This window comes from Lithobates pipiens, unplaced genomic scaffold, assembly GCF_037356315.1.
Source record: "Lithobates pipiens isolate NorthernLeopardFrog02 unplaced genomic scaffold, aLitPip1_a1.2 Scaffold_18, whole genome shotgun sequence".
Classification (NCBI taxonomy): domain Eukaryota; kingdom Metazoa; phylum Chordata; class Amphibia; order Anura; family Ranidae; genus Lithobates; species Lithobates pipiens.
The window spans coordinates 478,394,525-478,422,434 of record NW_027507758.1 but is presented as its reverse complement, the minus strand read 5'-3'; the positions used below and the strand labels follow the sequence as shown (position 1 = coordinate 478,422,434).

The following is a 27,910-nucleotide window of genomic DNA, read 5'->3' as shown; positions in this document are numbered from 1 at the left end:
TATTTTGACTGTACGTATGTAATTTTCTCTTTTCTTTCTTCTCGTGTACAATGGAAAACCTTAATAAAAAATATTGAAACAAAAAAAAAAAAAAAAAAAAGCAATAGCACGATTTCAAAGCTGCATTCAGTGTGAACAGGGGCCAAATAGGATACTTCCAGTATTTTTTTTTTTAAGAAATAAAGTTGTTTTAACTACAATGCATGTTCTAGTGGATTCTGAGGGCCTGGGTGTGATGACTGACAAAGATCCCAGGACCACAATCCTTGTTGGGCAAATGTACAAATCCTTCAGCCAAAAAAAAAAAAAAAAGGTATTGTGCATTAGATCAGCGTTTTTAGCTGTCTACCTGAAATTAATATTTAGTACATACAAACTAGAACTTCAAGAAGCAACATGGAAAAGAATTAATATAATTACTTCACAGAGCTGGATTCCTGGTCTAAGTTATCTTCTATCTTGACTGCTGCACTGCTCGTATTGAAGGAGGAAGCATTGCTGTGGTCAGGTTCTGCTTTCACTGTAAACAAATATGTAATTTAACATGAAATAACAGCATATAAAGTTTTCACCATATTCACACCTCAGTTGTGCCTGTTCGATTTTATACATGGCACTTAACAGCGTTTCTCAGCCTTTTTTCCAGTCGGGGTGTCCTTGAAAAGTAATTTAAGTCTTGAGGCACCCCAGTCCAAGGCTTGGTTCATGTTACTGTGTGTCGTGGAACACACGCAAAATCGCGCTAGTTCCTGACACACAGACAAATGCTCTGCTCTTTAGAGGTGCCATTAATTCTTAATGGTACCCCATGCACTGGCAAACATGGGGTGATATTGGTGTGGCGCAATTTAAAAAAAAAGGTTGGGGACTTCTTTCCCTGTATTTCTGTGGGTAAGGAAGCCCATTGAAATGAATGGGCTGCCTTACATGCAGCTATACAGATGTGAACCAAGGACTTGTTTAGGTTGGAGGGGGCGGTAAAACCACATGGTTACGCTGTTTTACCACCCCCAACTTCTCCCCCTTTAGCTGCAGAGGCAGCAGCTGGGAGTGTACACATGCTTTGACTGCAGCTGGAGGTATACCCAGAGTGAATGGGGCTGCACTGCAACTATTCCTGTGTGCATTGTACGGATGCGGTGTAGTGATGCTGCATTTACGGTCTTAAAACAGGTGGTGAGGATGCAACATATTGCCTCTTTACCACCTGTCAAACGCCTCGGATAAGCGATCTGAGCATGGATTGCTTTCCAGAGGAGCATCAGTCCTTGCTACTATCACAAACCAGCCCTACAAAGGCAGTTCTGATTGTACAGGAATAGGGGAGTCAGGATTAAAAGGTAACATACAGAAACACACACACATATATACATGCACACATGCAGACACACACACGCACACATGTATAAAGCCCTTTTAAAACGAATCTAGCACAGTACCTTTCCAGTTTTCTTATTCAGCTGGGTACTGCACTCTAGGGGGAAGCAGAGAGCACAGCAGAGTACTCTCCCTTTACTTTCACTTTTGAGATGTACAGTTTGGCAGGGGATTGGGAGATTGGGCTCATCTGACAGCCCTTCTCTCCCCTGATACCGCGGCACACCTGAGGACCTCTGGCGGCACAACAATTGGGAAAGGCTGGCACATAGTTCCGATAATAGCAATATAAGAAAACCTAGCATTGAGATCTGTAATACATATGTATCATAAAGGCAATGGTAAATGTACTGACAACTCAACTTTTTAGACTAACAGTAATCTAGTCTCAAATAAAACATAATTTATTGTGGCTGAGATGTGTGACAATGACCTGTTAGAGAAGAGCTGCTGGGAGCCAGACTAAGTGCGACTCTTGATGATAACACTGGTGTGGGTAGTGTGCTAGATTTCCCACTGGGCAGAGATTTTATTAGGCTGGTACCAGCAGTGCTTGTGTGGTGTTGGACATGTATTTTGCTTGATGACACATTCTGTGTAGATGTACTGGAGCCTTCTGCAGCCTGTGAAAACAAAGAGGGCTGAAAGTGAGAATCAGTCCATAGATAAATAAGGGTAAGCTACATTACAGGAATGCTTTTCACTTATGCTTGAACTCTTATGGTACCTGTTGAATTGATCCACTTGCCAACAAGGATGGCAATGATGTACTGGCCGTAGTTATTACCCCACCAGCGACCCTTAGCAGTGTGGTACCAGGTTTCTGTGTTTGTGATGTTGCTGGCAGTGACTTTAGAACATTTTCTGATATCTTTACTAATCCAGCTGAACCACTGTTTGCCTTAAATATGAAAGAAAAAAAAACATGCATCCAAAAACTAGTGCTACCAGAGTTTTCAACAAGACAGCAGAAGACATGTGCATGTCACTCTCCCTCTATGTTAACACCATTTGCATCACAATACATTGTACAGTGACCCTAAATTAACTCACAAAAGGAATATTACTGTGCTATGTATGTCAGATAAAAAGGAGTTGATCATGATGCCTCGGAATGTTACATTGTTCCGCACTGAAAAACTCAACTTTGGCTCATGCATACACAAGCCAGGTCCTAACTAAAATCACGGTTTGTGAGTGGGAATTTTTCTTTCATTTTCAAAAATTATTACCGAGCAGTTGTGTAGCAGTTAACAATTATCAGTACATGAATGTAAACTAACCTAAAATTCAGTGAAGTAGCAAACCCAAGCATAAGGCGTGCTTTCCAGCACCAGATAATTAGAAAATAATGACATGCATTAGTCACATCCAATTCTAAATAAACCATTACCTGTGCAATCAGTGTGCTCTTCTGTCCAGCAGTTATTTTTATTGTTTGCTGACCCTGTGTAGATGATCCACCACTGCCCTGAACCACAACATTTGAGCTGGTTTGCTTTCCAGATGTCTGTGGTGATGGCTGTCCAACTAAAAAGGTGCCCTGTTAAAGATGAACAAAACTAAGCACTGTCGGCAACAAAATAAACAGAAATAGTAAATGTGCAGTCCTTTCAATGGGGCAATATACATACCTGAGGTGTCTGTTTCAGAATATATGATGTGTAGGTGAGATGTTGGGGTAGCCCTGTAGATGTTCCTGCCGTGCCAGAGCCACCACTGCTGGATGCTCCCGACTGCAGATCTTAAATACATGTTAAAGATTATTTACATTACAATATCAGTAGAAATAGCAGGCAAAACATTTGTACAAAAACAGAATGCAATACCAAATAATATAAACTACTGTATCACTCAGAGATGAATGCCTCCTTATGCAAGAACTCAAAAACAAATTGACAAACGTGACATATGTTATGCTATCTAAGGGCCGGTTCACACAGCAGGCGAGGCGACTCCGACTTGCCTCGCCGCGACCTGCCGCGGCCTCAGCGGCGACTTGCAAATGACTTCTGTATAGAAGTCAATGCAAGTCGCCCCGAGGTCGCCCAAAAGTAGTACAGGAACCTTTTTTCTGAGTCGGAGCGACTCGAGTCGCTCCTCTCAGAACGGTTCCATTGTACAGAACGGGGGCGACTTGCGAGAGCGAGGCGAGTCGAGTCGTGTCGCCTCGCATCGCCCGCTGTGTGAACCGGCTCTTACAGATCTGATTCATCACTTTTCAAAGTTTTATAAATAATTTAAGAAAATAATTTTACAGGTTAAAAATTCACTGTTATCTTTAAAGTGTTAATAAACCCAGGAGCCTGCATTCACTATATCTGGTCGCCCACAGTACACAGAACATGGAAATGCATTATTTTAGGAAATATATACTGCTTATGAGGTATTTAGCAGTTTATAGCAGTCTTATGACTTCTATCACTGTCTGGTTTGAAGCTTGCAGGAGGAGTTTTCATTCTCCTCTGACTGTCCTCTGAGGCTGCATGACCCCTGACCCTCTGGACAGTGCTGATTGGCCCTATGCCGATCACAAGCATCCAAACCAAAAGAAGGGGAAGATCAGAAAAGACAGGACCAAACAGCCTTATTACACAATGCAGAGGATTAATCCTTTAGGTTCCACAGTAACAAGCATGCTTTACTCTATATACAGACTGATTTTACTGTTGTGGGTTTTAGTAACACTTTACCGAATGTCACAGAAAAAAGCATGCTTGTTCATATAGCCTACGTTACAAAACGCTCAAATGCAATATTGGTGACTGTCTCTAAAGCAAGCTTTAAAAAAACATTTCACAAATGTTTCGGAACCTGGTAAATTCTGTGTGCGAGCCAACATAAAATGTCAATAAAGTAGAATTAGCCAAAATATTATAAATGCATGGTTTAGGTGCTAAACCATATCACAAGTGTATTCTCTGATCAATAATACAAACATGTATGTCCTTTGCTAATACAACATTTTTTCATATACATTATAAATAAACATGATGTGTAAAATTCTAGAAGTATAGGCCCTGTATGTACACTTACTTGCAGTATTAGCAGCTCTCAGGATTGCGCCTTGAGGTATAAGCAACAGCTTTCCTTTACCAGAAGTGCTCTTGCTGTTGGTGGTGAGGTATAATTTGGTGCCAGGAGGTAGATTTGCTAAGTTACCTAGGTTTGTGGATGGTAGTTGTAGAGTTGCCATTACTGTAAAAATGAAATACAATAAGTTATATCACTTCCAAAAAAACAATAAACATTAGGAACTGTAAGAATGCAACATGAAAAAAAAAGCAGTCACTACCAGGACAACTTTATCTCTTTCAATTCCTCTGGATTTTCAGACCCTTGCCTGGCTTTAGTTTTTAGATGTTTAGATGCAGAAATTGATTGCAATTGGTTAAATTTTTTAGTGTGAAAACACAGTGGAAGATACTGCCTTTAATGGGGAGTCACGGACAAAGTTGGAAAAGGATGGCCGACACCACTAACCCGATTATTAATTGGATGCTGAAGTGGGGTAAAAAAATATTAAGCGAGCCGGTTTAACATTCTGGACTGGAGTGTTAAGCCTTGTACACACGGTCAGAGTTTTTTGTTGGATGCTAGTCTCAAATTGAAGGCAAAGAGGGTAATAACCAGCAGAAAATTTTCAGACGACAGAATTCAACGTCAGAAGTAACGTAAGGTGTTGAATTGTTTTGTATGTGTTCTTTCATTTCTGAGCATGCGTAGTCTTGCTCTTCAGATTTTTTTGGGCAGAAAACCGTACTAATGAAAAGAAATTTGGACGTTGTGGTCATATCAGATAAAAACACTTTGGAGCTTACACATCCAGTTTTTGTCTGCTGAAAATTCGTAATCAGCTGTCAAAAGCAGCATACTAACGAGCATAAAATCGGCAGATTGTTCATTGGACGAAATTTAACTTCAGATTTTCTGACTGTGTGTGCGGGCCTTAAGACTGTAAAAGCCTACATAGTCTGAGAAAGGGCTCTTTAATAGGGAATTATCACACCTAGGAGATTTCTTTATAAGACAGAAGACATGGGTCCTCTTTGATCACTTCAGGAAAATGGAATAGAGGAACATGGATTAAGGTTAAAAACAGGAAGAAATTTAAAAAATGGCCTGCTATAGGAGACAAGATATAGGAAATGCATCAAAAGGGTGCTATAAATATCCTTAAAGAACCATCACAAGGTGAAAAAAGGTTCCCATTAAAATTCAAACAGTGGATAATGAATATATACAATATATTACATTTATAATACAGTATAATACACCTTTTAATTTCTGCCATTGTAGGCTTTAGCTCTACCCCCCTCCCCAAGCCTAAAAATATGGGCATTCACTTGAGAAGGGGAGAATTAGTTATAGTTACTGAGCCCTGCCCCTTCTCCATACTGCGGCACTGTGTCTCCTTATCTTTCCTACAGAGTGCAGACCAGGCATTATTCAAGGGAAACAGAAAGAATGGGGCACTCGTTCACAAAAAAGTCAAACAAGGGCTTTCATTCACAAAAACACAAGCTGACAACAGCACACACTAGCTATCACAGTTTCCCCAGACAGCCTAGTGAAGTATCCGACTTGTACGGTTGTCAGTTTGTGCTTTTTGAATTACAGCCCTTTTCACCAGCTGCAATCATTCACTGGTGTGGGTACTTGAAATAGATTTCCAAGATTACTCATATCAAATCTAAGCTTTAGCAAACACACATATTTTGTTTTTGAAAAGAAAGATATGTTGTACCTTGCATTACAAAAGAGATAGTATGAATTATATGTTATAGAAATTTTTATGAAACTTTTTTTAAGCGATTTTAAGAAAAATAAATGAACCAGAAAGAGTTCATTCATTTTAGTTTGATAGAGCATAGGGAACTTGAAGTTTGCATCAATTTCTATATTTTTAGCTCTGTTGTGACATTCCAAAGGAGTGAAGTTTGTATACCAACATCTCATTACCTGTCATTTGTTGCAAATCCATATACTGTAGATAACATCATTTTCGCAACCTTACACATTGTCAGCAGTAAGGAGAAGATCCCCTAATTAACCTCCACCCAACACCAAGTCATTGCATTTTTTTTTTGTTTATTTTTTGTTTTTTGTTTTTTTTTTATTTAAAGAAGTGCAGGGAAAAATCTGCTGGAATATAAAGAGTACAAGAAGGTGTATGCCACTTCCTGAATCTCCCTCTTTTGTTTACAATGTACTAGTTTACTGAGCTTGAATAGTATTGCATTCCAAGAGGAGAAAGGTACGGCTCTCATGCACAGCAGTCACCCTTCCTCTAGCCCTGGTTAACAGAAAGCTTTGGATTTCGTGAATGGGTTCACATAATGCAAAGCATTTGGGGACTGGGCAATGAGCAGAGGGGCCTGAGGTGCGGCAGCAAAAGACACCATGGCTGCTGTGTAGGACACCAGGAGCTAGGCAATCGGTGCACCAGAAATACAGAGATAGCTATACTCTCTGCGCTTAGTGAAACAGTAAATTGTAAAGAAAACGATGAAAGGGCTCTAGGAGGATTTAAAAAAAATAAAAAACTCTTTGGAGTTATTGAAAGTTAAAATTATTAACACGAATCAGCATTGATAAGCAGAATATTTTGACAATACCTGACCCCTGGGTTCCGGTTTTTGCAGATGCAACTTGTGCTTTTGTCAAGTTTTGTGAGGATTGTGTTAAAACACTGGCACTTCCACTGCTGACAACAGCTTTGGCCACACCTTGAGCTACCATCTGTTTGGCTCCCACTGCCTTGGCAGCTGTAGAGCTGGATTTGGCAACAAGGATCTGCCCACCACTTATAGTCACAGATGGTTTAATTGATGCTGGTACAGCAGATCCAACAGGAATTCCAACAACCTAAAGCAAAAAAAAGATTAAAATCAGACAGAAAATCTCTACTGCGTCATTAAGGACTTTTAGGTAACTTAAAAAAAAGAAATAATAATAATAAAAAAAAAGATATAGTTTACATACAAACAAAATATTATGCCTTAAAATATGTACCTGAGCAATTTTGCTGTTAGCATTTTTATGCACTACAGGACACTACCTGCTTATGACTACTCAAAGCTGAGGCGGTGAACAGGCAGTATTAACTTTAACCCATATGGTTCTGGCACTCTCAGCTGTGGGCGGTCCACTAATGTCGTCACTTACTTTGCAGGGCTATTACCCCACATTGCATGTAAAAGAGGTTGGAGTGTGACCACGGCCCCAAATGCAAGGGTGCATTTTGTCTAGTTCCCAGAATTCAACTTGAATAGCTTATAACTAGGGATGCACCGATACCGGTGCCGATACTTGACATTTTCGGGGGTATCGGTACTCGTGAAAATGCACCGATACCAGAAACCAATACCGGAAGTGACGTCAGCTTGGGCAGAGCTCGGGAAGCTGATAAGTTTGCGGCCTCTCCACATGGCGGTGAGTGCTGTTTCCCTCATGACATGCGTTTTGCTGCTGTTGCTGTGCCTGCTACATGGCTGCCCCACATGGCGAGCGTCCTCCTTACACCATGTCCCCGCATGGCGGCCAGTGAGTGCTCTTCTCTATTTCTAAATTGCTGCTTGCTTTCTTATGTGTCCCGCGGCCAGTGATTGCTGTACAGTTCTACTAGCTTACATCACTTGCCTAACATGGCGGCCGGCCTGTGTTATACTTAAGTTAGTTTTGTCCCACATGGTGTCTCTCTCTCTCTCTTGCCTAACATGGCGGCCGGCCTGTGTTACACTTAGTTTGTCCCACATTGTCTCTCTCTCTTACCCAACATAATGTCCACTGTCCAGCATGGCGGCCGGCCTGTGTTTGTGTGCGTTACATAACTTAGTGTCCCACATTGTCTCTGTTGCCTAAGATGTCAATCATGGTGGCAAATGACTGGTGCTGTTACATAAATCATCATTGTCTCTTGCCTAACATTTTTCTGCATGTGCCTTTCTGAGACCATCCTCTGCTTTTTGTATTGTGGAGATACCGACCATTGTACCCGACAGATGGATTTCATCATCCACTCCACGCTGCTTTACTTGGCCATATCAAGATGCTGGATGCAGCAGGAACAAACAACAAGCACTGGTTACAGCAACTTCATTATTCTTCATTATAGCACGACCGCGCAATTGTCATTCAAAGTGCGACAGCGCTGAAAGTTCAAAATTGGTCTGGGCAGGAAGGTGTTCAAGTGCCTGGTATCGAGGTGGTTAAACATTCAAACCTGGCATATTCTCGGCTGCAAGATATTCAGATCCAACTTGGCTTAAAAGACTTCAACAAGATCTTCAGACTCACTGGAACAGCACTTTTTACATGCTGCAGTCTCCGATATACTCCAATGGCCCATTTTTGCTCTATGTGTCAGAACATGAGCTGCCTGCAATGATCAATGCAAATCAGTGGAATCTCATGGAGAAGATGATCAACATCTTGGCTTCCTTTGAAGAGTTGACTCTGCATGTGAGTTGTTCAGATTCTTTTGCCTCGGATGTAATTCCTGCAGTCACTGTGCTACAGTGATTATCTAAAAAGACGTGGATGAGGACCACGATGTTAAACTGATGATGAACACATTGTTTGGTGCTTTGCAGAAACGGTAAACTGGCAAAATCCACTTTACTGCATCACTACCTTACTCGATCCAAGGTAATCAATTATTTATTGCTGGCTGCTATTTTGCATTGTTTTTATTTGAAAATTGATGATATGATTTTGTTTTTTGGATGAAGGTGATAGTTTACAGTGTTATCACTTGCATGCATTAAAAAAAAAATAATAAATTGTAATGCAAGTAATAACACTGGAAATCTCACCTTCGTAAAAAACACAAAACAAAATTGATAATGACAAACACACTTACCTGCTCTGCCTCTGTGTAATGGTTTTGCACAGAGCAGGACAGACAACTGTTTTGTTCCATGTCCCCTGCCGTCACCTTTCCTTCTAGCAGTGCCCCCACAGCAAGCTTCCACAGTTGCTGCTTTGCTTTCATGACGTTGTCTAATGTCTTGTATTTTTCTTCTTCTAGGTATAAAGATCGGTTCTTCTCAAATGCCGATGCTTGCAGGCAGGCCAAAAATGTTTGAGCTGGAAATGCAACAAATATCTTCTGTACAGGTACTACAGGCACAGGCAGCTACACCTGAGGTGCTCGAGAAACCAGATACCAAAAGGCCTCGCACTGAGCAACAGCCAGGTACCAGCGTGACTGTGTACCAGTGTATTCCAAGAAATTGCATATCTTGGAGAGGTCCCTGTGCCTCGTTCGGACAAACCTCTTGAGTATTGGGCAGTCAAACGAATTTCCCACTCTAGCCCAAATGGCACAAAAATATCTTTCAGCTCCTTGCAGTAGTGTGGAAAGTGAGAGATTGTTCAGTGCAGCATCACACATTCTGACTGACACCAGAAACCGACTTCTAACTGAACATGCAGAGATTATTCTGTTTCTTAAAAAAAACATGCCACTTGCGTTTGAATTGGAAAAGTAATCTACCGCCTGTTACTGTCCAAATGTAAGGCATCATGCACAGTTGCACGCTGCAGCTCAAAGCAACTACTCCACCTGGCATTTGAGCGTTTTTTTAGCGTTTCCTCTTCCTGTTAACTCTCCTCTATGTTGGCCTTTAAAAAAAAAAAAATGTGCCTGTTTAACTGCATGCCACAAACTTTTTCCTTAAGTGAAAAAGTGAATCACATATGGTGTGCACATTGCACACTATAGGTGATTCAATGTGCAATGCATGGGTGACACATTGCCTGTAGTGTTAACTCTATGCCGCTCCATATTAGGCTTACGAAAGGCTCAAAAACAGGGAGCTCAAACGCCTGTAGGAGCAGCTACTTCGAGCTTTATTGTGCATGTGGCCTTACTGCTACTAAGTCCTTGGCTCCTTGGCCTTGCCACCCTTGAATGAACCTAATTTTGGTCTGTGAAAAATTACACATTTTTGCCATAATATGAGGAATTGAAACGCAGTCAAGACATTATGAAAGAAAACATGTTTATTTGCTGGTCACAAAGCTGTTAAAGCGCAAATTGCACAGAACATGTTATATAAGAAATAATGTCATCAATGACATGTCCTGTACATTGCAAGTACCCAATGTTTAGGCATGAGGAAAAGCAAGAACAGTACAGTACCTCAGTCAGCTCAACATCAGACATTCTAAAAATAAAAAAAAACAAAAAAATAAAAAAACACAACATGTGTTTGTTTCCAGTTCAACTTCTGACACACGTGTAAGGCCCCTTTCACACTGGGGCGGTGCGGCCGTCGGCGGTAAAGTGCCGATATTTATAGCGTCGTTTTAGCGGAGGTCTGCGGGCGCTAGCGGGGTGGTTTTAACCCCCGCTAGCGGCCGAAAAAGGGTTAAAACCACCCGCAAAGCACCGCTGCAGCGGCACTTTGCCAGCGGTATAGCCGCGCTGTCCCATTGATTTTAATGGGTAGGAACGGTTTAGGAGCGGTGAATACACCGCTCCTTCACCGCTCCAAAGATGCGGCTAGCAGGACTTTTTTTACTGTCCTGCTAGTGCACCGCTCCAGTGTGAAAGACCTCAGGCTTTCACACTGGAGTGAAAGGGGCCGTTTTTTCAGGTGCTACACAGGCACTATTTTTAGAGCTGTAGCGCCTGAAAACCACCCCAGTGTGAAAGGGGCCTAAGAGAAACACAGTTCACAGACAGAACATTCCAGGATGGCAAGGATGCGTGTTAGGTTGGCATGTAGGCTGCAGTAAGGCCTCCTGCACAGCTCAAAGCAGCTGCTTGTCCAGGTGTTTAGCTCTTTTGAGCTTTTTTTTCTCCGTTACCTCTTCCCCTCCATGTTAGCCTATGTGTTCATTCATGGCCATTGGCCAAGGAATACTATGCGCATTCAGAAGTTTAGTGGCAGCAGGCAGAAACAAAAAAAAAAAAAAAGAAAAAAGAAATTGGAAATGGAAATCTTTGGATTTTTTTCTGCCTGCAAACTTTCCTGCATCTAAACTCCTGAAACTAGTGTGCAATGGGCTGACATGGAGGGGAGGTGTTAACAGGCAGGAAAAATGCTCAAACTCCTGGAGCAGAAGATTCTTTTAGCTGCATTGTACAGGCATTATGCCTTGAAAATGAAAAGCTCAAATGTCACACATGAAATATCATCATTGTGGATGACGCCACGTATAAAACAAACCTCACAAGTTCACTTCATCTCATCAACCAACCCAAGTGCAATACAGTTAAAAAATGTTAGGCCTGAGGAGGAGAAACTTAACAGTACCTCAAAACTAACATTTTGTAAACATTTTTTAAATTGGAAAAAAAAAAAAAAAAAAAAAAAAAAAAAAGGTGCTAGCTTCTAGTTCAACTTCTTATGAAACTTGTGAAAAAAAAACATTTTTCATTATTTTTTTTTTTTAAATGGTCACATGACCAAAACCAGGTATCGGTAATTGGTATCGGCGAGTACATGATGTCAAGTATCGGTACTTGTACTCCGTGTCAAAAAAGTGGTATCGGTGCATCCCTACTTAGAACTTCTGCTAAATAGACATAATATTTCAACAGCTTGCATTTTATAAAACATGGTTAATTTCCCAGAGTGCTAAAGATGCTGTATCTCCCGAGTCTCATCATTGCTGCAAAGTAATTTGAAGTTCATCTAAAGCCAGTTTAATAGCTGCACACCTAGGACCGAATTGCCCTACAGCCAACAGCTACAGTTCTGCATATGTTATCACAACTCCTTTAATTACCTTAGCCCCCTCAGGATTGCCAAGATTCTTTTGGGGTGACACAGCAATCATCTGGTTACCTTTCACAGTTACTATTTGTTGGACTGATGGTTGCGATGTTGAAGGAGTTTCTTGCTGCTGCTGAGAAGTTTCAACAGGCTCTTGTTTTATGATCACCTGATAAAAAAAAAAAAAATACATCAAAATATTTTTTTTGTTCCAGCAGATTATGCCACATTAACCACTTTCAGACTGGACCATTTTGCTGGCTTAAGACCAGACCACTTTTTGCGATCCGGCACAGCGTCGCTTTAACTGACACTTGCGCGGTCGTGCGACCTGGCTCCCAAACAAAATCGACGTCCTTTTTTTCCCACAAATAAAGCTTTGTTTTGATGGTATTTGATCACCCCTGCGTTTTTATTTTTTGCGCTATAAACAAAAATAGAGCGACAATTTAGAAAAAAAAAACATTTTTTACTTTTTGTTATAATAAATATCCCCGAAAAATATATATAAAAAAAAAACTTTTTTTTTTTCTCTGGGTACATTTGATCTGAGGAAACGAGAATGGAACCTAGAGTTATTGTGGAGACCACCCATTTGTCTCAACAATCCTCCTGCCGGAGCCCTGAGAACTTTAGTAGTCCCCCCCCCCACCTCGAGTGAGCCCCTTCATAAGGAGGTCTTAGCGTTTTGTCTTGAAGACCTTCTCCCCCAGGACTTCTTTTGTCCCTGGGGTTGACTCTGAGTTTTAACCTTAGAGCTTGACGGAGGAGGTCGTCGTGACTGCCTGGAGGCTGATGCTCCTGGCACTGGAGAAAGTGCCCCTGTTTAAAGAAGGGACGTTTACTCCTTTTACTCCTTCTCTTGACCAGTAAAAGGGTGCTTTCCCACTAGAGATCCTTTGGATATAATTGTTCAAGTCCTCTCCAAACAGTTTTGCACCACGAAAGGGAAATCCCGCCAGGAGTTTCTTACATGGCGATTTGGCTGACCAATTTTTCAGCCACAAGATTCTACGCATGTGTACCAATCCAAGCGTAAGGCGAGAGGTCTGAAGGATAGAATCTCTGTAGCATCAACAGCAAAACAGAGCCGCCGGAAGGTTAGCAGAGTTTGACATTCCTCGCAGTCACTTCTTTTAGTATTTACAGCTGAGACACACCCTTCAGACACAATCACGACATACCCAGCCTAAACTGATCTGTCTGGCCTCCACCCCATTAGTGTCGGTATCAGCCTCTCAGAAATGATCCCACTTGTACTTGCGACACAGGGTCTATAGAACGCCTACACAACTTCATAATTGGGGGAATCGGAATACCCCCATGCCCAAAATGCAAGAGAGATCATGGTGACCTCATCCATATGCTTTGGAGATCTTCCAAACTTCGCCGTTACTGGATGGAGGTCCTTGACGTGATCTCTCAAGTATTTATGTTTAATATCCCACTTACCCGTTGGATGCCTGTTGGGTGCACTGGGAGAGGAGTCCTTAACTCCACAAGCTCACACTGCAGTTCTAGGATTCCTGTATATAGCATGTAAACTAATTGCACCATATTGGATCGTTTCCAGGGTGCCTACCAGACAGCAATGTGTGGAACAGGTAAATAAATTAGTGATACGGGAAAAGTTGGCATACCAACATAGAAATGTTTCACATAAAATTTTACTCCACGTGGCAATCCTGGCTGGATGTTCCGGGACTGGCACCACACCAGTTAATTAGAGGCAGGCTCTTTCAGGTGTGAAACTCTTCTGGCGACTCGGAAAAGAGACAGACAAGGTTCTATAAAGAACGTGATCTCTTAGGAGTTTTGCTGACTTGGTACATCATGCTTGTCTATTGTTAACCCTCAGGGCTCTGAGGGTTTGGTTAGATCGGAACGTTAAGCGTCTCAGTTATACCATGTTATTATGTACATGTCAGTTTTGATGTCCTGGCTTACATATTTTTGTATGTACCATATTGGTTGACAGAATATCATTGTATACGAGGTCTAGCTTATTTTCTGACATGCACTGTTATGCTCTTTTTCTCTTTTATACGGAATGGCATGCATTTTGTATTATGGAAAAATAAACTTTGTTTTCTGGAAAAAAAAAAAAAAGAGAGAGATAGGAGATATACAAAAGGAACAATATGGTTTCATTAATCTACAGTTCAAAAGAATGAGCTTGACCTGCATACGATACCAGTTAAAGTGGGACTAAATGTTCTTTTTATTTTCTCTCATCTGGGAGGAGGGCCTTTCTCAGTTACATGCCTCTGCCTCCTGCCACTTCCTGCCTGCATGCTTACAGTAAGGGCGGATTGAGCCCAAGAAGTAAATGCTACATAAATCTTTTACTCTATTGCCCTATACACACGGTTGGACATTCCGACGTCAAAATCCGTCTGATTGTTTCCGATGGAATTTTGCCCAAACTTGTCTTGCATACACGTGGTCTTAATCCGATTGTTAAGAATGAGGTGACATAGAACACGACGGGACTTTAAAGAGGCCAGTAGCCAATAACTTTTGTCTCGTAATTTATTCTGAGCATGGTGGCACTTTGTGCGTCGGCATGGTCTACACACGATCGGAATTTAAACGATTGGATTTTGTTGTCGGAAAACTTTAGATCCAGATCTCAAACTTTGTGTGTCGGAAATTCCGATGGAAAAAGTCCGATGGAGCCCACACACAATCGGAAATTTCCGACAACACAATCCGAAAGTCTGACAGTGTGTACAGGGCATTACTCAAAATGGCCATGGCTAGAAATGCTAGGGGGCGTTTTCAAAGTGATTTCTCAGCAAAATAAAGCTTGGAGACATGGATGGATGGGGAAGTTTGTTTTGAATATCAAAAATGTATTAAATAGTTTTTTAAGTTTGTGGTTCTTGGATTTAGTTCCGTTTTAAAGCAACCTGACAATTAAAAAAATAAATAAAAAATACATGTCCTATTTAGCCACTTGCTTACTTTTAGTTTACACTAATCAGCTGTAACCAACTTCTTTCCCTTATTTATTTTTGTTTATTTATATTTTTCTAACTATTTTCATTGCCATTTGTTTTGTTTAGATTTTTTTTTACAGTTGCTTTAAAAAAAATTGTTCAGAACAATTAAATGCTTTGTACCCAAAACCGAATTTTACCGTCAATTTAATAGGTAAATTAAGGTCAGGTGCATACGGTGAGGTTGATTTACTAAATCTGAAAAGTGCAAAATCTAGTGCAGCTCTGCATGGAAGCCAATCAACTTCTAACTTCAGCTTGTTCAATTAAAGAGGAGCTCCAGGCACCCCTCAACATACTGTAGCTGCTGACTTTTAATATAAGGACACCTAAGGCTGTTTTCAGGCGCTACAGAGCTAAAAATAGTGCCTGTGTAGCACCTGGAAAAAAACGGCCCCCTTTCACTCCAGTGTGAAAGCCGGAGGGCTTTCACACTGGAGCGGTGCGCTGGTAGGACAGTGAAACAAGTGCAGTGGCGCTTTCCGGGCAGTTTTAACCCTTTTTCGGCCACTAGCGGGGGTTAAAACCACCCCACGAAAACGACGGTAAGAAAGGGGCCTTACCTATCCAGGGGATCCAGCAATGTCCTCCCCGAAGGGATTCTTCAATCGTTTTAGAGTGTAGACGCCGGTATCTCAAGTAAGGAAAATGGGCAGAGAAGCCTTGCGGCTTCACAGACTGTTTCCTACTGGGCATGCTTTGGAATGGTCCTGTAATCTTCTGGGACCTATGAGGTGTCCCAGAAGACTGCGGGGGAAGGGGTAGTCGAACCTATGCCTCAGATCGCTGTGGCACATCTGACCGGAAGTGGTAGTCGATACCTGTTAGAGCCAGGTACCCACTCCCCTTTAAAAGTGCCAAATGTAGCAGCTGGGGGTGATGCAAATAAGTAGAATTCCCCCTTTTGGGTGAAGTTCCACTTTAAAGTGAATGTAAAGGTAAAAGTTTTTTTTTTTTTTTAATATCCCAATACATTCTATGCATCAAGATAAAAAGACTTCTGTGTGTAGTTGCCCCCCTAATACTTACCTGAGCCCCATCTAGATACAGCGATGTTGTATGATTGTCTCGGCTGCCCCGGACTCCCCTCCTGAGACAGCAGAGCAGCGCCATTGGCTCCTGCTGCTGTCAATCAAAGTCAGTCAATCAGGAGAGAAAGGGGAGGGAGCCAGGCCACGACTCCATGCCTGAATGGACACAGGGAGCTGTGACCTGTCTCAGGTGCCCCAAAGCAAGCTGCTTGCTGTGGGGGCACTCAACAAGAGGGAGGGATTAGGAGTGTCGGCAAGGGACCTGAGAAGAGGAGGATACAGGCTGTTCTGTGCAAAACCATTACACAGGGCATGTAAGTATAACATGTTTGTTATATTTACCTAACTAAAATAAAAAAATAAAAACACACCAAACTTTACAATCACTTTAAGCTTTGACAAAAAAGCTGGAAGCCGATTGGTTACTTTACAAAGCAGCATTCTCCAGTTCTAGTAAAGCAGCATCTGCAAAAATACAGTAAAAAGATGCATTTTGCATGGGCATCAATGCATGTAGTAGAATGCTCCATTACACAGTGGGTGTACTGGTGTGAAAGCTGAGCAGATCAAACCAGGCAACTAGAGCTCCCATGATACAGTATATCAGTGATATGCAATTAGTGGACCTCCAGCTGTTGCAGAACTACAAGTCCCATGAGGCATAGCGAGACTGACAGCTACAAGCATTACACCCAGAGGCAGAGGCATGATGGAGGTCCGCTAATTGCATATCCCTGCAGTATATGATTCCTTCCTATGTAACAGACATGGCTCCTCTACTAACAGACATCCGTTTACAGTCATCACACAGCACGCTTTGATTTAACAGCCATCTCCAATGTGTCCCTGTTGGGAATTTTCCTCTCCCTTCCAGTTTTAACATTGGCTCAAAATTTTAGCTTTTCGTTCATGTTCAGCCCCAATGCCAAAGGCCAGAAGGACAAATAGAGAAGGTATAACTTCCCAAAGGAGACACTATAACTGGTCAGAGGTTTGTGACTTGTCAAACTGGAAGTCCACACAAGTGTAAATATCCATTAACTGGATAAATGGGAACCTTAATTTACATACCTTTGTGAAAGCACCAAGCCCTCCAGCTACAGGTTTGGGGCTCTGAGATTTTGAGTGACTCCCAATAGGACAAAGTGGAGGCATGGCAGCAAAAAGAGTTTCCTCCTGCTGCAAAAAATAAATGATATTATATCATAATAAATATATATTTATTTATATTACAGGAAATAAAACTATACACCCCAACATTGCCACACATTAAAATATAGAGCTGGTATGCTGTAGTGGAGTGAAAAAGTTGTCACTTTTCAACATTTCTTCTTCAGTTTCCCTCCATGACAAACAATGGATTACAGTGACACACATTACATGCAAAAGAATGGCAGTATATTTTGACAAAGTGGAAAAATTTACCAAAATATCCTGGGATTGCCCATCTTTATAAACAGGCAAAAACTGCTGGAAATATTTCCAGAGGAAAAATCTAAGACAAAAATTGTAATAAAGCATTTACAATCAGGACATGATTAGAAGACCTTACCATACCTACATGGATCAACTGGTGTCTTAGACTAAATAGATACAGAGAAAAAGACAGTTGTAGTGGAATAATGCTGGTCATACATTATTAGGAAAAATCGACCAAACTCATTTTCGAAAAATGAATAGTCGGCCGTGAGCGCAAACGACAGTGCCATCATGTAATGGCCGATAAATTGTTCAGTGGACATAAATGCATTTTTTGTTAATTTTTTTACATTTACCTAGTGCAAACAATTCAGACGGGAAACACATTAACCTTTAAATTTTTCATTCGGCAGAAAATTTCCAAACTTGTCCTTCATTTTTTCGGCTCAAAAATGTCCCAAGGATTATCGATTTGGTGCCCATTAACTGGGCGAAAAACAAACTAATCTAAATGACTGAATTTCAGCAGATTTTTTGTATAGTGTATGGTCAGCATAAGACTAACTATTCTTGCCCGTAATGTCAATCATGCTCTTGCTACAAGGCGCACACAGTGCTATTAGAAATATATAAGGATTCACCAAATACGTTTATTAGATCAAGTTAACAAAACAGTTAGAGTGGTAGTAAGATCCTGAAATTTAAATTTGCTGACTGCTTTTATAACCCAAAGAGACCTTAGAGGGCCTGTCAGCAGGTAATGTTATCTGAGTAGCTCAGACCCCATTTATGGCCTGCTCTCTGTGCCACAGTGATGTGACTTCAATGCGCATGCGTGAGAGTGACATTATCTGTGGCCTGGCCATTCAAGAGGCTCAAGATAGCTACCCGGAAGGAAGATCGGATGAAGACAGAAGCTGCCGGGGACCAGCGAGAGCCGTGATAGCACGGCGCTGGAGGGCTCTGTCTGCAGGCAAGTCTGTCATAATGTACTAGTATGCAGTGCATATTAGCACATTAGGACCTAAAACTGCACTAGGGACCATTTTGTTAAATAATTAACAAGAATATCAAACACTTTGGGGACTCACAGAGATGAAAGCATGTATACTCAATTGTCCAAAAACTTAAAGTGGAAGTATAGTCAAATACTTGCTAAGCCTCAACCTACTTCCACCCCTATTCTAAAGATATTCCATCTACCGTGTAAACAAAAGATGTCTGTACTTATCAATCTGAAGCTGCTCAGGTGTGGTCACATGATCAGATCCCAGCACTGGCTTCAGTGAAAAAAGATTGCCGACAGTGGCTGCAGAGCCTAGGAGAGGATGTCACCCACAGACTAACTATGGGACATCTGTGGTTGGCTATCCTTTTCTCTACGCTGAACCCAGCGCTGGAACCTGATCATCTGACCGGACCGGAGGTTCCTTAGGATAGCTAAGTGTACAGATCCTTCCTTTCACAGGATAGATAGAATAGGCTTAGAATGGGCTAAGAACGGGGAAGGAAGTAGAACACCCCAAACCTAATGCCAGATCATCTGTTAATTTGGAGCACAATTGGTGAGGGGGTTATTTAACAGACTAATAAGGAGAAAATAAAAAAACAGGCATTAGACTTACATGAAATATGATTTACATGGAAAACTGGTTTGCAACCGAGATGTTTTTACCAAGCTTAATATGTGCTAATGATAAATGCCCAATGCTTGTATAAAGAAATGAAACACTGAACACTACTGATCTTCACAATCCATTTCAAAATTCAAACATGGAGTTACAGATCATTCAAAAGATGCTTCACAACTTGAGGCAGAAACTAAACACAGACACCCATTTAAGATAACCCAAAAACATAAATGGCCGGCAACATAAAGAGCGGTGGATGTGTTTTGGGAAAGGAAGACAATGGTGTTTTTTCAATATCAAGTTTCTATTTTATAATAAACTGCTGTTTACATTTTTTTTTTCATTCGTTGTATTAAAAATTTTACAAATATTCATTTAATACAGGGTGCTTCCATCGTACAGTATTTGAACAGGACCCTAAGCATTGTTACTCACTTTCTAAATGACTGTATCCAACAAACTTATAATGCGCTGTATGACCATGGGCAGTCTCCTTTCTCTTATCATTCAGCTATGTGCATGTCCTGAGTGGCAGATCAAATATGTATGGATCATTTGGTCAAAGATTCAGCAAAGGTGGTGGAGAAATGATTCCATTGCACCACTTGCGATCTATCCCTATACAGTATGAATATTAAGCTGACTAAAAATAAAACTTGCCACACCTCTTACTAAATACTATGGGCTGTCTACTATCCAAAAAAGGCATAATTTGTTGGGATATTTGTACTGTCCTGGCTTTTTAGGGCCTCAAGAAATATAGGATGTTTAGGCGATATTCAGAGTACATGCAGCTGATGACATCACCATCACCCATGCCCTCTGCAGGTCCAGTGCTGTAAGTCGGACCTTCAGAGCCCATGCCTGTGGCTCCTGAGTGCGGGGGGTGACGTTATTGCGTACTCGGACACTTATGTAGCCACGAACACAGAAGGAAGACCAGGGGAAGAGGTCAGTCCTCTCAGATGTGATATTGCAGCACTGGAGAGCTTCGTTCTAAGGCAAGTCTTGCATAATGTGCTAGTATGCGATGCATGCTAACACATTATGACATTGTCTTGCATGGATTTATTTTAATTTTTTTTTTAACCACCTGCAAATTACTACCGCTTTAAAGTATCACCAAGCTCTGTCTCAAAAAAGATCATTTCTTTTGGGTACAGCATTGCATCACTGAGTAATTGTCATTCAAAGTGTGACAGCATTGAAAGCTGAAAATTGGTCTGGGCGGGAAGGGGGTAAAAGTGCTCAGTATTGAAGTGGTTAATAAAGGTCTTATTTACACATGTATGCTGCATTCAACTGCTTTTCTTTTAGGAATAATAAATATGCATATACATTTTTACCTTGATATTCTGATTAACAAAACTGCTCCCATGAATTTTTGGCAGTGGAGAACGGGTTCCAGCCTGTGAAATACTGGAATGCTTGCTTGTTGGACTACCTTAAAAAGTTTAAAATAAAAATCTTATTAAAACTTAACTATTTCAGTGAAATGTTTCTCCTTAAGAAAAAGAAGTCTTCATTCTACAAGCAAAGACACTGAAATGTACAGTATATATTCCATTTAAAACACAGACAACCTGAATCCCAAAGGACAACTGGCAAACAAGACAGGCAGATCGGGCCACAACACCCACACAAAGCTTCAGTCTTTCATCTACAATATCTCATTTACATAAACAACATTTCTTAAAGAATTTAGTATTGATCTACAAGAGGATTTTACTACAGCCCCAATTCCAAAAAAATGTTGGGACACAATGTGAAATTGCAGATAAATAAATATAGGATGCAATCAGCGCAAATAGAACGTACAATGGTTTGTCAGCTGAACACTGAAAAGGTTAAAGTATTACTAAACCCACAAAAGTATAATCAGTCTGTATATGCAGTAAAGCATGCTCGTTATACTCACTATAGAACCTAAGGGGTTATTCTTTTGCACTGTGCATAAAGGCTGTTTGAAAAATAACCTGATATTTACAGAGTCAGGAGACGAGCTGCACATGCTCAGTTTGGTGTGTATTGCTAGAGAGTTGTTTTTATTTTGGGAGGGTGTATGTGATCAGCACAGGGCCAATCAGCACTGTCCAGACAGAGGATCAGGGGAGAATGAAAACTCCTCCTACAAGCTTTACTAGGAACGGATAGAAGAAGTCACAAATGTGCTATATACTGCTGATGAGAAAAGGTATTTATCAGTTTATATTTACTAAAATGATTGCATTTCCATGATCTGTGTACTGTGGGAGACCAGATATAGTGAATGCAAGTTCTGGGGTTAGGAACACTTTAAATCACAACACCTGGCACAATATCATAGAAACTGCAGTGCAAAATGCAAATATGAATAAATAAAAAGAAAGAATTAAAATGATAAAAATTGGACCCCTGAGCTAACAGGACGTCAACAGCGTGTGTCCCCTTAGGGGTAAGATGCAATCAGGAAGTAAAGCGATGTTCTTCAGATAAACGCCCCCACAACACATGTAGGTAAAGAAAAGGAGGATCCAAGCGCTCTTTGTTTAAAAAGGTCAATGCTTTATTGTATAAAATCCTACCGACATGTATGCAGCGATTTAAAAGCTCAAAAATTCTCAAGCATGTTCAGCATAAATCCAGGGGGGGAAGAGCTACGCTCGGATGACGTCACCTGTTGCCATCCTGTCCAATGGAGATGTGTATGTTGATCGTGCTTGAGAATTTTTGAGTTTTTAAATCACTGCATACATGCGAGTAGGATTTTATACAATAAAGCATGGACCTATTTAAAGAGAGCACTTAGAGCCTCTTTTTCTTTACCTACATGTGTTGTGGGGGCGTTAGCTGAAGAACATTGCTTACTTCCTGATTCCATCTTACCCCTAAGGGGACACGCCCTGTTGACTTCCTGTTAGCTCAGGGGTCCAATTGCTAAGGTGAGCAAGTAAGCATCTCACAGGTGGAGGGATTGTCACATATTTCCCTGTGTTCCTGGATCTCCCCTTTCCTGCACGTGGACGATCTATGCTGTTGGGTTTTGGTGCTTTGGACTTTGGACATTTTTATCATTTGAACGCCTTCTTTTTATTTATTCATATTTGAATTTTGCGCTGCACTGTCTCTTTTTGACAGTGTAAAATTGACATTAAACAGGATGCAATGATTTGAAAATCTGATAAACCCATACTTTTGACAATAGAAAACATATCAAATGTTAAAAACTGAGAAAATGTACCATTTTAAGAAAAATAAAGACCCTTTCACACTGGTGCCGTTTTACCCATCTAAAAACACAAGGAAAACACAATATAAAAATTTCACTTTAAATCCTATGGGACACTTCACACAACTCTGCAGCGAGTGTAATGTAGTGCATTTTGAAAAGCCCTGTGTGCGGCATTTTTGGTGCAGTTTTCAAAACCACACCATAAAACGCAGCTCCCCACTAAAATGAATGAAAAATGCATCAAAAATGCACATTGTGGTTAAGTTTTTGGTGCATTTTTTGAGTCAGATGTCCATGGTTCACAGGTACATGCCAACCAGGAGACGCTCCGGAAAAACACATTAAAAACGCATATGTGTTTTCAAAGCATTTTTTTTTTTTTACAATGGGAGCAGTGTGAAAGCATCCAAAGCTGAAAAAGCAAGGATGGCCATAGACCATTTGAAACTCGGGTGGTTCAGCAGGAATCGGCCGAGATTCAAACCATGTTTGGGCAGGCTGAATGTACCAAGTTGATCGATCTGGATTTTACTTGCAATTATCGCTAGCAGGTGCTATAGCCATTAGCAATAATCACTGTCTTCTCCCTGCGAGGGCTGCTTCCCCACCAGAAAAATACAACATCTCGGCAGAAAGGATTCCCCTGTCAGCACTGACTGTGATGTGTGTCTTTGCATTGCTTCCTTTATGTGAAATCACTGGTGTTCCTGCCAGTCCCTCTGCTTTCCTATTAAAAACTGACCACACTAAGCAGGAGAACACATCATAGTCAGTTCTCTAGCTATGCTGGGAACTCGGTGTGCTCTCCTCCAATAAACAGACTCGTCCTGACATGCCACGCTGCACAGCCATTCACTGGAAAGCTCAGTGTGTTGCTGCTTCCCCCCCCCCTCCCCCCCAGCTTTTATCATTTACAATCACTTTAACCTTTCACCAACTGAAAATATTTGGAGTATCTTGAAAAGTAAAATATGACAAAGATGACACAGGACTGTTGAGCAAATAGAATCCTATATGAGGCAAGAGTGTGACAACATTCCTCTCCCATAACTCCAGCAACTGGTCTCCTCAGTTCCCAGAAGTTTACATTGTGTTGTTAAAAGAAGAGGAGATGTTACACTGTGGTAAACATGGCCCTGTCCTAACCTCTGGAAGATTTGGTTTATGTGATCATTATAGCGTCTACAAATTACGTTATATATATGTATGGATTTTTTTTTCCATATATTAGTAATGGAGGCTATCAGCAAGTTTTAGCAGGACTGAGATATTGTAGCAGACAAATCAGACACTGACACTTTGTGGAGACCAGTGACACCAATACAGTGCTAAAAATATGCACTGTCACTGTATTAATGACACTGACTGGAAAGGGGTTAAACATGTAGGATGATCAAAGGGTTAACCGTGTGCCTAGCAAGTGTTTTTGTGTACTGTATATGCTGATTTTACTATGGGAAGATATGGATTCTAGCCCATCAAAGTCACCCCCCCTGTCAGAAAGGCGATCTGCCTTGTTTACATAGCGGGTGGGGCTGCTTGAGGACATCGAGTGCCCACAGATCAGCTTCTGCTGTGAAGAATCACAGCAGAAGCGGCCCACCAGCGCCCACTGCAGGCGGAAGTACAGGGTAACCTAAATATAGACGTAAGGCTGCACAGAGCTGCTGCCCTGTATCAGTAAAACTGCTATAATGTGTTCGGCAAAAATGGTCCATTTTCTCTGTTTAAGCATTTGAAATGTTTTATATTTCAACGATTTTCATTGCGATTGAAAATAGTCCCAGGGTACAAATGAGTGTCTAGATCCATAAGTGAAATGGAAAAGTATCCATATGTTTTGGTGTGTGAATAAAAATTGGGTTTGAGACATTTGAAAAGCATTCTGTCTTTATGTAGATTTTGCAAAGTGTCCCAACATTTTTGGAATTGGGCTTGTATAAATGACATATATGGCAACTTTTATAAGAAGATCTAGCACAGAAACATCAGGAAGCAATAGATTTTACACTTGTTATGGAGGCTGCCAAATAGTAACAAAGTTGTTCAGTGGATAGGACACAAAAAAGCAGGAGAGAAATAAAAAGGTAGGATTGCTAAAAAGTAACATTACAAACAGTTTTCAATTTTAAGCGCAAACAGCAGTTTAAGCAAGATGATGCACCAAAGGAAAAATCAGCTATGAATTAGAGGTGTTTAGGAAAAGCTATAAAATTGGAAGCACTCATTCTTATGAGCCTGTCATACTGACCTCCCTGTGACTGAACACTCCTGTGCTTAGAATGATGGGTGCAGTATGTAAAGGACTCTGCTACAAGGTCTGGTAGCCCGTTCCTTTTCCTGCTCTCCTCAACAGACAACTATTAAAACTCACCCTTCTCCCAGCCTGAAGCTAGAGTTATGTAAAGGAGAGATATCCTGCGCTTGTTACATCATCAATTCGGTTACAATGGCTGTTAAAATAACCCTCACGGGGTTGTAACAGGAGTAGTAGAAGTACAATAACACTTCTTACAGAGCAGGGAAAACACGTGTTCTATACCTTTACAACTGGCCAATGTAAGGCACAATATCAAGAACATAAGTGCTCATCTAAGTCAATAGTCATGGGCACAAAGTTGCAGAGTCCAAGGTGTGTTTTGGCTGAACATCCATGAGTACTGACAACCAAAAAGAGAACAAATGCATGCATGGTGCATGTTGTCAGAGTTCAGATAAAGTTGCACAAGAGTGTTAAGAAACGGGCAGGCACAATGTGACTGGTGTGGGAACCTTAGCTGTTAATATATCTTTCATTATAGCTGATGATGCAACAAACAAAATTTGGAAAGAGACCATACCAGACACAATTTTGCAGCTCATTGTAATTGGCTGGAAAGATTTCCCAGGGGACTCAGCCAAGCTTGTTGCCTGTCCTTGAGGGACAATCTTGCAGCTGGCAGTGATAGGCTGGAAAGCAGTGCTGCCATGAGCTCCAATAGTAAACCTCTGAGTCATTTTTGTTGGTGTGCGCTCAAGTGCTGAGGTCTGAGTGTACAATGAGGGCTCTGAAGTCATGCTAAAACCTTGTTTTAATGAAAAAAAAGATGTGTGCCATTAATAATACAATGTCACATTCATACAAAATGAATCCTCAAATTTCAAACTTGCAAACAAAATAATGAAATACCTAAATCTTGCTGCGTATACAACACTTAAATGGAACAGGTTAGACAAATTAAGCATGTACAATAAGCCAGTTGTCGACTGAGGGCACATGGCTTTCACCTATGGGCCTTTAAGCTGGATTCACACCTATGCCTTTTTTAGTGCTTTTTGCATTTTGCAGATTTGCACTACAATCCATTTATCATGGTTTCCTATGGAACATGCTCAGTAGTGCAAATCTGCAAAATGCAAAAAACACTAAAAATGCATAGATGTCAATCCAGCCTTAAACCACAAAAGGACTGCTGCACATATTCATATTCACAGTATTCATGTTACAGAAGACTGGTCAGAGATATGCTAAAGCAGATGGTCAGAGACTGCAAACATGTTAGTGCTTTTGGAGACTGAAGACTTCTCTACAGGAGACAGTCAAAGAATGGGAACTTGGGGCTGCCATTACAGCAACATTGTAAATGAATGATCCCACTACCCAGGTCATAAAAAGGGCCACATGTGTCCCTCAGGCCCCTGATTCGGCATCAGGGTTTGAAGGAGTCAGAAATTATCTGCAAAGATGGCTGACATGATTCCCCAAATTAGGCTCCAGAAATAATTTCTTATGCATCTTGGCTTCCTAGATTATAAGGCATACTGTACAGTATATGGCCCAAATGTAAAGTTTATCTAAAGCCAATTTTTCCCTCCATCTTGGAAAGAAAGGTGAGGGGTTAGTACCTCTGTCAGGTTTTATTGCAGTCTGCGTTTCCGGTGAGCACTATTAACGTGAAGGAAAATCTGGCATTTTAAAGAATAGATGCACTTTCACACAAAGCACATGTATTCTTTTATGCCCTCCTCTCCTGACCTAACAGAGCTCCCTTTCCCCATCCACAGATGCATACTTGCTGAGATCTGACACCCATATGTTGATATCCAGTGCCTTTAAAAGCAGAGTTCCACAATACATTTCAAAAAAATGTATTCATCCTAGTATTATTTTTAACATAATTTAAATAAGACTATACAACGTTCTTAATAGATTCTTCAAAAATATATTTTAAAAAATTACCGTAATATTGTAATCTTCCATTGTGTCCATTTCCATTATTAAAATGTGGGCATGTGAAGCCCAATCGCGTTCTCTTCCTGGAGTATGCATGGAGAAGTGCATGCTGGGTAACCAGCATTCACCTCTCGATCTCGCGCATGCGCGATTCAACGCCGGCCGTAGTGTGATTGTTTGTAATGTTGCCATAACAACGGTCGGCGATGGAGGAAGGTCCCGCCCCGTCGTTATGACAACGGAACGGGATTACAGCCCTCGCCCAGTGACTCCTGGGAAATTATGACAGACATCTCCCAGTAGCTAACTTATTTTTAATATTTTGGATAGAATGGAGAAGCGATACATATTCTGTCATGTGCTTTATTCTGCTATTGACCTCATTGAGGAGATTATGCCTCACTTCCTGTCCTTGTGATGCCAATACAAGAGATGGAGACCAGATTAGAGATATAGACAGTAATAAAATGTTAACAGAGGCTATAATGAACATTTTGGCTGGGGTGGATTTTAAAGCACTGTCAGCAGCCATATATGGATTATTTGGCCGCATGTGGGAAAGCTCTCATCAGGTTTAGGTTAGGGACTTCTTTTACTATATTTTTTTTTGAAGAGAGAGAAACATAACATAGAAAAATTGCACATACATAGTACAGTTACAACACGCGCCATGGTGCATACACAGAGGCCTAAGCCTGAGTGCTCAAGTGGGATACATAAATTCCAACAAAAAAGCACTGACTGATATGCAAGAACTCTCATGCCACGTACACACGATCGGAATTTTCGGCCAGCAAAAGACCGATGAGAGCTTTTCGTCGTAAAATGCGACCGTGTGTATGCTCCATCTAAATTTTGCTGGCCGAATTTCCGTTGGCAAAAGATTGAGAGCAGGTTCTCAATTTTTCAGACGGAAAAAGTTTCTATCGGAAATTCCGATCGTGTGTATGCAACTTTGATTTGCAAAAACTCACGCATGCTCAGATTCAACTACGAGAGAAGCTATTGGCTACTGGCTTTTGAACTTCTTTTCTAGTCCCGTTGTACGTTTTGTCCATCACCGCATTCTTGACAGTTGGAATTTGGTGTGACCGTGTGTATGCAAGACAACGTGAGCGAAATCCCTTCAGAATTCTGTCTGGAAAACCATCAGAGATTTTTCCAACCAAAATTCTGACCGTGTGTACAGGCCAGAACAGATGTTCATGGAGCTCATGGGTTGTTCATGGAGCACCTGTGTCCCATCTTTTCTCAGCTCTAAACAACAAGTAGCAGAGTAAAACTGTTTTCAAAATT

The 27,910-nt window shown here is 41.0% G+C and overlaps 1 protein-coding gene across 7 annotated transcripts in view; it reads right to left on the bottom strand.

Moving 5' to 3' along the window:
• The window catches only part of YEATS2 (YEATS domain containing 2), a 141,686-nt gene that overhangs the window by 68,909 nt on the left and 44,867 nt on the right, over positions 1 to 27,910 (bottom strand). For 3 of the 7 annotated variants that reach the window (XM_077488372.1, XM_077488373.1, XM_077488374.1), the window contains 11 exons: positions 25,242 to 25,466; positions 20,537 to 20,634; positions 17,212 to 17,319; positions 12,121 to 12,276; positions 6,996 to 7,245; positions 4,414 to 4,575; positions 3,012 to 3,121; positions 2,771 to 2,920; positions 2,105 to 2,278; positions 1,811 to 2,000; positions 421 to 520 (listed from right to left, as the gene is read on the bottom strand). In XM_077488372.1, the coding sequence (XP_077344498.1) occupies positions 421 to 520; positions 1,811 to 2,000; positions 2,105 to 2,278; positions 2,771 to 2,920; positions 3,012 to 3,121; positions 4,414 to 4,575; positions 6,996 to 7,245; positions 12,121 to 12,276; positions 17,212 to 17,319; positions 20,537 to 20,634; positions 25,242 to 25,466 (1,723 nt within the window). The remainder of the gene's footprint in view (positions 1 to 420; positions 521 to 1,810; positions 2,001 to 2,104; positions 2,279 to 2,770; positions 2,921 to 3,011; positions 3,122 to 4,413; positions 4,576 to 6,995; positions 7,246 to 12,120; positions 12,277 to 17,211; positions 17,320 to 20,536; positions 20,635 to 25,241; positions 25,467 to 27,910) is intronic. The other 4 variants (XM_077488376.1, XM_077488375.1, XM_077488377.1 and 1 more) reach the window with 4 other exon arrangements.